This window comes from Eretmochelys imbricata, chromosome 8 (genome assembly GCF_965152235.1).
Source record: "Eretmochelys imbricata isolate rEreImb1 chromosome 8, rEreImb1.hap1, whole genome shotgun sequence".
Taxonomy (NCBI): domain Eukaryota; kingdom Metazoa; phylum Chordata; order Testudines; family Cheloniidae; genus Eretmochelys; species Eretmochelys imbricata.
Window position 1 is genome coordinate 101,999,123 of NC_135579.1, and position 12,048 is coordinate 102,011,170.

At 39.4% G+C, this 12,048-nt stretch overlaps 2 protein-coding genes across 5 annotated transcripts in view; both read left to right on the forward strand.

Moving 5' to 3' along the window:
• The window catches only part of TAL1 (TAL bHLH transcription factor 1, erythroid differentiation factor), a 250,857-nt gene that overhangs the window by 188,819 nt on the left and 49,990 nt on the right, over nt 1-12,048 (forward strand). The gene's annotated exons all lie outside the window — the stretch shown is intronic.
• Nucleotides 3,793-12,048, forward strand: part of STIL (STIL centriolar assembly protein) — a 33,007-nt gene continuing 24,751 nt past the window's right edge. For 3 of the 4 annotated variants that reach the window (XM_077824830.1, XM_077824828.1, XM_077824831.1), the window contains exons 1-4: nt 3,793-3,831; nt 4,380-4,442; nt 9,720-9,827; nt 11,758-11,873. In XM_077824830.1, coding sequence (XP_077680956.1) covers nt 4,399-4,442; nt 9,720-9,827; nt 11,758-11,873 — 268 coding nt within the window. In that variant the 5' untranslated portion in view covers nt 3,793-3,831; nt 4,380-4,398. Of the gene's footprint in view, nt 3,832-4,215; nt 4,443-9,719; nt 9,828-11,757; nt 11,874-12,048 lie in introns of those variants that run through there. The other variant, XM_077824829.1, reaches the window with a different exon arrangement.

Sequence of the window (12,048 nt, forward strand, 5' to 3'; positions counted from 1 at the left end):
TCCTCAGTGAGCACCTGTTCGGGAGCACGCAACTAACAGGAATTTCAAGTCTGAGCAGTGTTGCATAAAAGCAATACCGTACACTTGAGACCTGTATAAGTGCCAGGGAATCTTCAGGAGGAATGATATAAGGGCAGATTCAGGGCTTGACCTTACGGCCTTTCGGTGACTTTTATTTTTCTGAAGATGGGTATGCAGTATGCATACAAGAGCTTTGATTCAGAAATGCTGGGGTTTCTACATACCTCCGATTTCAGGCTTGTCTTAATATAGATCTGCATCATTTGCACCGATGGTCCGCCTGTACTAACTCCCCATCTCCAGAACATGTAGCCAGTAAGATATAGTTCTCCCTAAAAAAAAAACCAATTAAAATCCCCTGGCAAAAAAACAAGTCTGTAGTTATTTGGAAATAACTACTTAAAACATACCTGTGGTGATAGGCTACTGTTTGGAGACAGCAAAACTCAGAATAATGCAAAGTTCATTGTAGTATAAAGCAAATAATACAGAAAGTTACCAGTTCTGTGTAAAAGGTAACTATCAATACTCAGGTGAATGTTATGGTCTTTTGGGACAACAGCTGTGCTATTGTTAGGTTGTTCAAGGATATATCTAAGATATAAAACAGACTATATAATTATGCTGTTGATTTTTTTGATTAACAACTTACGTTTTAATTTTAGAAGCTTTCCTTATGGTTTGCTTATTAACCTAATTTCACTAGATTGGTTGTGAGTACTGATTCGGTTTGGTTCTTAATCACCAGCATAGCAAAGTCATCAATATTTCCTGCATGTGAGGTGACCATGTTTTAGTTGATTTCTGGCATTTCATTTTTGTTATACAAATATTTTTAATTCTGTTTACATACTCAATTTAGATGGCATTTGATATCCCATAGAGAGCTAATCTGGTCTGGTGGTTAAAGCTGAGTGCTGGGAGCCAAGAGGTACTTGGTTTTAAACCTGGCTTTGTCCATAATTTACTATGTGGACTTGAGTAAGTCACTTGGGCCCTTATCCAGCCTATGTGTGCTTAACTTTATGCACATGAATAGTTCCACTTAATAATAGGACTATTTACATTTGTAAAGTTAAGTACTTATGTTAAGTGTCTGCAAGATCCGGACCTTAACCCCTCAATTTCAATTTTTCCATATGTAAAGTAGACATAACACCTATTTCGTAAGGATATTGTAAAGACTAGTTAACATTTGGAAACTTATATAAGGCTCTGATCTGGTGCTTTTGTCCATTCCACACAATGCATGTGTAAAGTAAAGCATGTGTGCAAGGGCTGGTCTATACACACCAGTTCCACTTGTTTAACTACATTGGTTTCTAAATCTAATTAGTTAAATTGGTCCCCTTATATGGACACTCTTATATTTGTGTAAGAGTGGTTAATATCATTTTAGCTGGAAGCTTTGATTGGAGCGTTCATGTCATCAAACTTAAACATGCATTTGTGTGGGCAGTATTGGGTCCTAAATTATTAGTAATAAAAATAGAGCAATTATCTAGTGTTACATTTTGACATACTTTAGATTTGGTAAGAGCTGTTATGTTTTTGTTGTTCAATAATTCCTTAATGCCAATATAATGGTTTCCCTAACTTTTTTTAAAAGTCCAGTGTAAATAGTTAAGATATCTATCTCCCTACATTGTGCTAGTGCATGAGAACATGAAATTGACTAAAAGCTGATTACAACCAAAAGTGAAACTGAGTAGTTTTCAGAGTAGCAGCCCAGTTAGTCTGTATTCACAAAAAGAAAAGGAGTACATGTGGCACCTTAGAGACTAACCAGTTTATTTGAGCATAAGCTGCATCTGATGAAGTGAGCTGTAGCTCACGAAAGCTTATGCTCAGATAAATTGGTTAGTCTCTAAGGTGCCACAAGTCCTCGTTTTCTTTTTACTGAGTAGTTTGTTTTCATTGCTAAGAGAAATGCAAAAAATAGAGTATAAATAATAGAAAAAAATCACTTATTTTTTTAGATTTAATCCCATAAGGTCCTACTTGTATTGTAAGTTAAATATTTAAAATAATTCTTAACTGTTTCTCTTTTTTAGGTTTTAGCATTGGTGTCAGACAGCTCTTTGTAGTGTGCAAAATGTCAGTGTGGGTATTATTATGGATGATGGAAGAACTATGTTATTTTACTATTACACTCTTTAGATATGACTTGCATATGATTCTTTACTTTGAATATGACAAATTTACTTTTTGGGGGGAGGGAAAAAAATTCAAACTGTGTAAATAATCCAGATTTGTAAAATTGTGTAAATAAGTGCTGGAAGTGTAATGGTAGATTCAACTTGTTAGGTTTTGGTATTCTAGAGAGGTTATTAATAGTCAGCTCCTTTTCATTTGACCATTTAATACAGTAACTTGGCAAAATGCTGCACACAGTATATATCTCATACTTTTCCTTTTGAGGCAAATCAGTGCAATCTGAGGTCCCAGTCTTGCAATTTATTCCAGGTGAGTACATGCCTGTGCTGAGCTCCACACAGGACATGGTGCATGATTTGGGGCTTCATACCAGAGTTGCCTGTAACTTTCACTGCAAATTGGTAATATCAAGTAGTTTGGTCTTTTTCTCTCTATTTGCCTTTCTCCTTCCTTCCTCTTGTGCTGTGAAAAGTAAGGTCTTCTCTCTCTCTCCTTTTCTCTTAAAAGGCCAAAGAGACCAGTAGAAGGATAACCTTAAATGTTTTTAAGGCCCAGCTTGACAATGCCTTGGCTGGGATGATTTAGTTGGTGTTGATCCTGCTTTGAGTAGGAAATTGGACTAGATGACCTCCTGAGGTCTCTTCCAACCCCAGTATTCTATGATAATAATCAGTAATCACAGTATTATTTTCTTGCACTTGTTCTGGAGTAGAACGAAACATTATCAGTTTGCTAAAGAAGAGAACATTTTAAAACACAGCCCTTTAATCTCAAAATAAAATTCAGAACAAAGTGGAAACCATCCAGGGCGATTATGGGGGAGCGGGGACTGTAAGGAAAACTACTCCCTTCTCTGGTTTACCAATGGACCTGTCAATAATCAAAGCATTTCAAAACTCACAATATGAGTTAGCCCCCCCCCCCCTTGTTTGTTGCAGGAATAAATTATGTTTCCAGTTGCTGGAAGGTTGAAAAGATCCACCCAGGCCAGAATATGGGTTTAACAAAACCCCAGACAAAAAACGTGCTGGGGACAATTGTGCAAATGAAACTCCCATCTCCAATGTGCCTTTCCCTCTCAGCGAGCAAACCAATCAACCCCTTTGTGCAGTAAGGGTTCCAGAGTGGTACCTTCCCCCCCATCCTGCCCCCCACGCCTACTCAATATTCTCACATTCTAGACTTCCTAGGGTGAGAGGGGTCCCGTGTAAACGTGTTTGGGTTTCTTATAAAATTATTAGGGGGTGTGTGTCTCTTTAAAACTCTAACCTCGGCCAACTCGCCGGTTGCTGTGGCATCCAAACCACGCCTCCATCCCCGTCCCCAACCAGTGCGCCTGCGCAGTAGCGCTCGCTCGCTCTCTCTCTCGGGTGACCGTTTAAAGCGGTAGCGTTTTTAAATCCCCCTTCGCTTGCGCGCGCCGGGCGGTTGATTGCCCGGGGTGTCAACTGATTGGCCGAGGGGGGGAGTGGAAACGGCGTGCTGATTGAGCGACCGCAAAAAGAAGTGGGCGGAGTGCAAGCTGCGCCTTCTGATTGGGCTAGAGGGCCGGGCGGGGCGGGGCGCGGCGCTCATTGTTTGCAGGGCGTTGGAGGGGCGGGAGGCTGGTGGTGCCGCCGTTGGAGCCGCCACAGGCTGAAGGGCCCGGCCCAGGTGAGTCCGTTACCGAGCTCCCCACCTGGACCCGCGGCGTTGCCTCTGCTTGCGGCGGCGGGAGGGCCCCGTCCGGGGGCGAGGCAGGGGCTCCCCAGCCCGGTGTGGGGTGGTTGGGGACCGTGGGAGCTGCGGGCGCTGGGGTCTTGGCCCGCGGATCTGCTGGCCTCCCAGGGGGCTAGGATGAGGGGATGCCAACCCCCCAGCTACAGCTAGGTCCCGGTCCGGGGCCCTCTCCCCCGGCCTGGTCCTGCGTGGGTGCCCGCACGCGGGGTGCGGGTGTACAAGTTGGGCTGACTTTATTCCCGCGTGGGGGGGGGGGGGTCACGCCTAGGCTGTGGTGGATTCATGTGTCAGCCTTAGTAGCCGTGTCAATGACCTTGTAACATCCTTCGGCTGGTTATCCGCTCTGATGTAAATCAGTTACTTGATGTGAAGATGTGATGTGTGCGGTTTGTTTGTTATTTGTGTTACTTGGGGTGCCTTGGGGCCCTGACCCAGGACTAGGGCTCCTTTCTTTAATTTTCTTTCTTCTGTTTTCCTGGCAGGGGGTCGAAGGCTGCAGTCATGGAGGCTATTTCTGCTGTTTCAGATCACCAAATAGATCCTAGGTATCTGCTCCTCTGTAGAGAAATTACTTTATGGAAAGCTCTGGATTTTAATATTTTTCCTTACCAGGAGTTCAAAGAAAGCACTAATCTCTCGATTCTTGGGACTACAAATAACACAACTTTATTACGGCTGCAATGAATGATATGCCCTCATGTATTATATGCATTACAGTAGTGCCCGGAGACCCTAATTACGATTGGGGGCCCCCTTGTCCAGGTTGATGCACAAATAGACTTTAAATGGCAGCCTCTTCTCTGAAGATGTTACAATTTAAGGCCCTGTTCTGCTGTTTGAGCCGTGCAGGTGGGTCCCTGTGCCTCCACAGAGCCTAATCCTTACAGGTCAGCTTTCACCATTGGGCCCTAAATATTGTAGTTAGTGAGAGTTCTTATGTTTAAAATGACTAAGGGCATGGCTACACTGGAAACTTCAAAGCGCTGCTGCAGGAGCGCTCCTGCGGGAGCGTTTTGAAGCGCAAGTATGGTTGCTTGTGAGCGCTGGAAGGGAGCTCTCCCAGTGCTCCTGGTAATCCACATCCATGAGGGGATTAGCTCGGAGCCTGTCCACACTAGCTCTTTAGAGCACTCAGACTTGCCGCGCTCAAGGGGGTGATTTTTCACACCCCTGAGCCAGCAAGTTAGAGCGCTATAAAATGTAAGTGTAGACAAGCCCCGAGTTTGGTGACCCATTTAGCTTTGCCCTTAAAGACCAGGACTTGTTAGTAACAGTGTATAGAAGGAGTGGGGAAGGGTGTGTCTGTGTCATATTTATTTGTTCCCAGCTTATTTTTTCTCATTTTAGCTGGTGGAATTTTTACATGTTGGAGAAGTTCAGTCCATACTTGCACAACATTTGTGCATAGGAGAGGGATACAACTTCTATAGTTATATCCAGTCCATTCACGTGCAAGTGTAGGATGATCCAGGTAGTGTACGTTTTTTTTGACTGCTTGGTCTGCTAACCATAACTTTTTGTTTATATAAAAAAAAAAAAAACTTAGATGAGAATTGGGCTCCATCATTATTAAATACCCATTGAAAGCTGTATATGGAGTCCATTTTCTAGTACACAGGTGTGATGTTACAGAAACCATCACGACTCAAATCCTAGTATGCATCTAAGCAGTGAGGCAAAGATTCAATAAAGGTTGAAACTGATTTTTGTTGTTGTTAGTTATAAAGTTTTGCTTATTTCTGATTGCTATGGAAGTAGTGAGACTTGAATGTGGAGAGACTGGGAGCTTGACAAAGCAAGATGGGGAGAACTTTTCATGCATAGTGACAGGTAAGGGGTAGAACAGGAGAGAAGGCATAGAGATAAGATGACAAATGACACTACTTGGACAAACAGAATTCAGTACTACAGAGGGCTTCTTAAGAAAAAAATGTTAAGATTTTAAAGTTGCTGTTAGTGGCCTCCCTTAGAAGTAGCACCTCTAAATAAATAGTGGGAAATAATGGTGAGGAAGGTTTGCAGTGGTGTGCTGCTACTTTGGTGAACGTAGGACCTCAATCTCCAGAGGTCTCAAGCTATTGCCTTTCACCAGTGTGGCCACTGTTCAATTCCTGTCTCTTTTTCCATCCCTTGCTATGTATGGAATATTCTCCCTATATTGGTTGAGCAATCCACCATCATGTTGTTCCAGACTGTTATGGAAGAAGTTAATCTCTGCAGTGCCTATAGTGCTGCCCACTTCTTATTTACAATGTCACCAGAAAGTGAGAACAGGCATTCACATGGGACTTTTGTATCTGGCATTGCAAGATATTTACATGCCATATATGATAAACATTTCGTATGCCCGTTCACGCTTCGGACACCATTCCAGAGGACATGTTTCCATGATGACGCTTTTTTTTTAAAAAAAAAAGCATTAATTAAATTTGTGACTGAACTCCTTGGGGAAGAATTGTATGTCTCAGTCTCTGTTTTACCTGCATTCTGCCATATATTTCAAGTTATAGTAAGTCTCCAATGATGACTCAGCACATGTTCATTTTAAGAACACTTTCACTGCAGATCTGACAAAACGCGGAAAAGGTACCAATGTGAGATTTCTAAAGATAGCTACAGCACTCGACCCAAGATTTAAGAATCTGAAGTACTTCCAAAATTTAAGAGGGATGAGCTGTGGCGCAAGCTTTCAGAAGTCTTAAGAGAAAAACTCTGATGTGTAAACTACAGAACCCAAACCACCAAAAAAGAAAATCAACCTTCTGTCGGCAGCGTCTGACTCAGAGGATGAAACTGAACATGCATCGGTTCACGCTGAATTGGATTGTTATCGAGCAGAATGTGTCATCAGCATGGACATATGTCTTCTGGAATGGCGGTTGAAGCATGAAGGAACATGTGAATCTGTAACGCGTCTGGCATGTAAATATCTTGCGACACCATCTACAAAAGTGCCATGTGAATGCTTGTTCTCACTTTCAGGTGACATTGTGAACAAGAAGCAGGCAGCATTATCTCCTGCAAATGTAAACAAACTTGTTTGGCTGAACAAGAAATAGGACTGAGTGGATTTGAAGGCTCTAAAGTTTTACATTGTTTTATTTTTAATGACCATTATTTTTTGTACATAATTCTACATTTGCGAGTTCAGCTTTCATGATAAAGAGATTGCACTACAGTACTCGAAAAATACTGTTTCTTTTGTTTTTTACAATGCAACTATTTGTAATCAGAAATAAATATAAAGTAAACGCTGTACACTATGTATTCTGCACTGCAGTTGAAATCAATATATTAAGAAATGTAGAAAACATCCAAAAATACTTAAATAAATGGCATTCTCTTATTAACAGTGCAATTAATTGCACGATTAATTGCAATTTTTTTAATCACTTGACAGCCGTAATAAAAATTTATGATTTTTTTAAATTCTTTTTATTTAAATATGTGTGGGTTTTTTAAAAACCAATTTAAAATTAATCTTAAAATTAGGCTTTAACAGAAGTTGTTAAACTTTTCTATTAAAATAATTTAAATTTAAATATGCAAAATAATATTAAGCAGTACATGTTTGCTGCCAAGTTTTAAAGAGTCAAACCACTGAACTGTTGGAAGTCACTAGCTAAACTCCTGGTACTGGAGTACCAGCTTCTGACAGCAGTTGGCTCTTCTGCAAGTAGAGAGAGAATATTTCTTCATTTTAGTTTGTTCTGTTCCATGCCTAGTTCATTTAAAAATTAAGAAACCAATTGGGAGTTAGATAAAGCAGGAAAGTATGTCTCTTCTTCCAGTCTAGGAATAAAAACTAGATGAGAGGGGAGAAGATCTAGCTCTAAAATCTTGAAGGAACTGGGGACCAGAAACAATCAGTTCAGTTCACTAACTACAGCTAATACTGCCTTTGTTTAATCAGCTTTCAATGCAAAGCATTGTTGACCAATTTTTCTTTTGTCCAGCACGCTTAAGTCCATTTTATGTAATCAGAACATTTAAGACGTTGTTTGTGTGCATTTTTAATTGTTCTGAATTTCCATTCAAATAAAGCTAGACATAATCACAAGTAAGAATTTACTATCTAGCAATAAGAGATGCATCCTTCACCATTTTCTAATATAATACAAAATATAACAATTAAAAATCTTAATAAAGATAAGTTAACATGTATAATTTTTTAAATAAATGTGCATAGATATAGTGTATCCTGACGGTTAGCAAAAAGAAGCATTACATTTAATGTAAAGACTATATTTAGTTGCATATCGACATGTTTTAATGGTTACCAACCAATAAGAATCAACCTTTCTTTAGGAAAAATAACTAAAAAGTACAAATGTAAAACACAAATTAAAACTGATGTTTTAAATCAAGGTTTCCTGCTTTCTAATTCAAATGTTTAAAATCTTCTTTTGATTTAAATCAAACTAAATTGGACTGCTCACATGTTTGTTATTAAGCATCTTTATAAGTTTTTGTGGGATTGGGCCCTTAATTTTTAAAGGAATACCTACCGGTTAATTTTTTAATCTAGCATTTCCTTATCTTAGCTTATTTTTAACACTGACAGGATATTAATCTACTTTTCACCATTTATGTCGTTTGTCCTCTCAAGTAAAATGTAACCAATGGACAAATCAGTTTTACTTTTACCTTTTACCTATCTAGGTACTTATGTGGTCTGCAACACTCATAACTGGGTGCTTTTGTGTCTAATTCACTTTCTGAAGTGCAGTGTTTGGGTTGTAAACAATACAGGGAAATATTAGTCCTTAATTCAACAAGACTGTTTATTAAATTTTAAAAAAACAATTTCTGTGAGCTTGTTGGGCGTTGCAACTTTAAAAAAAAAAAATTTAAATTGACTGACAGCATTCTTTTAATGAGAACCAATCCTCCATCATAACCAGCATGTGAGACAAGTGAGTGGACTGAGGTAGGGCATGAGAATAGAGAAATCTCTTTCCCATGGCAACTAAGTGTTCAGAAAAAGAAGTCTGTAAAGTAAAAGGAAATAAGAAAAAGTAACTTGACAGAGTTTAGGCAGTGCTGTGTGAGGCAGATTTAAATGTATATTTTTGATTAACGTAAAATATTTTAAGGAAGTCCTGAGTTGGTCTTTAGTCAAATATCAGCAGTGGGTTATGAATTGTATTATATGGATTACTAAAAGATTATTTCTGTCAACTTGGAGAAATCTTAAAATAAAATTTGTAAGGCTTTGTTAAGAAATTTGAATGGCTACAGTTTCTTAGCATCTTTTGAGTCCTGTTTGTGGCTGTGAACTTGGATTTCTCTGGTCACAACACTCACAGCAATACTCTTTCTGTGTGATATGCTGTTTGACTTCAGATATAATTACGTTTCTTTAAATATTCTTCAAAACATGCTGCTTTTTAATGGAGCAAATCCCTATGTAAAACTATCAAGAAAACTGGAAATATGACCTTTTGGCAAGTTTTTTCTTAATCTGAATTTAAAGTGAGCTGAAAATCACTTATTTCCTGGTATGTCTTATTCTTTCCAATGTTTTATCTAGAACAGCTTCATTTCCCAAGCTTTATCTAAAAATAATTAGTGCCTTCGCATTAACACCTAACACTGTATGAAGGAACTGTAGCAATTAGCCCTTTAAAATGGTAAAATAAATGAAAATCTCATCTTTTCCGTTTCATAGGAAAAGTTTCTGCTTCACTATTTTGACATTCTTAAAAGAAATGTTGGGTTTTTTTTGTTTTTCTTCATCTTCTGGCCCCCAACCCAAACTGAATAAAGTGCAGCTAAAAAGATAAGGCTTAATATCTTTCTGATTATTTTTTATTTTGCAGAATTGCTTCAAGCAGGATGGTACCATTCAGTTTTCCTCTATCAAAATGTGCACTTTGGGATCCAACACCTGTGGGAGATGTTATTGGCACACACATCAGTTATTACAGGTATGAGTAAGACTAGTTTCTCTTCGAGATACAAATATTTAAAGTAGAAGGGGCTCTTATGAGTATGTGCAGAACAATATTCCACAAGTTACGTCCTGGTATGGCATACTACTCTTTCAACCCTGTTAAAGACTATTCCAAGATCAGTTAATCATGTGTGGACTGTAGAAAGCTTTACTGAGTTTTATTGTGCTGAGGAAGATTAACCTTTGTAAGGATCTGTTCATCCTTTACGTGTCCACAGACAGAGGGGATTTTGATTTCCCTAACCCCACCCCTGCAAAAGCAACTCTGTGCTGGAACTCTACAGCATCTCAGGGTGGGGCTGCAAGGAAGGGCTGTCGACAGCATCTCTTTCTCCAATGCAAATATCCATGTTTGTTTGTTTTTAGTCAGAAGCACTAAGTACTTGTCTTCTCTGCCTGCCCTCGTGGGGACAGAAAAGGGGTTTGCTTAACGCTGCATCACTTACATGTTTTTAGTAGGAACTGTCCTCCCAGAGAGGCAGAGAAACAATGGGGAGGAAATCACAGTGAGAGCAGTATAAATATCTAGCTAGAGGGTTTCTTCCCTCTGAAGGATTGGGGAGTCCCTTCCTTGTGGATCAGCACAATCAACAGGATTGGGAGGCCCCTATGAAAAATATCTGCCCCTCAAGGGAGAAGGTGGAAGAAAACTATAAGGTACAAAGATGATGGCAAATCTCTTGTTTCTATGGGCTAGTTGTCCTCTGCCGGCACATGTCTGCTTTGTCAGGATCACTCTTTCCTGCAAATGCCAAAATGCTGAACTAAGTTCAAAACTCAACCTGGAAATCCTAATTAAGTAAAATGTTTACAGTCCTGTTAACATGTCAAAAGTTTTTTGACAAACGTTCTCTTTAAAATAAGTTAAAAGGCAAATCCTGGCCCTCCTCAGTTCCTCGGGCCGTGTGTGTCAGACCTGGCATTGGGGCATGTTTGCACTGGCGTGCCCTTCAGAATAAAACCTGCGACCCTCATGATTTAAGAGGGTCAGATGGTAAACAGGGTGTGAAAAAGTTTGATTATTCAAACAAAGTCCATTAACATTAGGAGAGGAAAAATCCTGCAACTCAGCAGTGCAACAGCAGAGCGAATACTCTTTTACTAGCCAGGGGTGAGTACTAGTTGAAGACAACATGTCAGACTTCTGGGCAGCCTAGAGATGCTATGGGAGCTTCAACAAAAAGATTAAATGTAGATAAATGCCTGTCAGTGATGGAAAAATGTTCTTTTAATGAAGGATTAATCAGATTTGTACAAAATCTTCTGTGAAGTTAAGCATTGAACAAAGTGAGGCATAGTGTACAAGGGGCATTGCAGTAGTTGATAGACCTGATCCTTTTCAGTTGGCTAGGCTGTACTTTTGTTACACCTTTACCCTTTATGGATTTTTCTCACAGTATTCCTGAACCCTTTACAGGGTAGTTCTAAAATAGACATTCATTAGTTAAAAATGTATGTTAAAGACTTACATTTTAAGTCTTCCCTAACCATGACCAGGTAGGATTTGGGACACGCATTATAACATTCTCACAGACCACTTCAGTCTACCGTCATCTCTCATCCTTATGTTCTTCACAGACAGCTCACGGTCAAGCTAGACATGCAGCTTCAAGCTAAAAAAATTTCTAAGGGGCTTATTGCACCTAGATTCTACTATTGTTCCTTTACTATAATATCCAAATCTCTTCCTGTTTAGGGCATGGGATTGTTTCATTGTAGTAAAATATTGGTTTATTCTTTGAAGTAGTTTATTCAGGACAAAAGATTATATATATTAAAACTTCCTAAGTATACCTAAAATATTCTTGTTTATATAATATACCTAGAAATCATTGTTAATGTAGTTATTAAACACATTCATTGTTTTTTCTCCTCTTCCCTCCCCCACCTCCCCCCCGGCCCAGAAATCCCAAACTATTGATGATGGAGAAGGCTCTTCGTCTTGCCTATCGCCATGCTAAGCAGAGTGAAAGAAAGTTCTTTTCCTGTTTTTTGCTCGGGACTCTTGCAGTGGATGAAGGTAACTTTTTTTTTTTAACCTACATGAATGTTTTATTAAATCGTTTGTCACTGGCTTTCTTCTTTCTGCATTTCTGGTGATTGAGCAAGCCTCGGTCAATGAACTGAACTTGATGGTTTTGGTATGAAAGATACAGTATACTTCTCCACATCCACTCTGATTTTTTCCTCCCCCC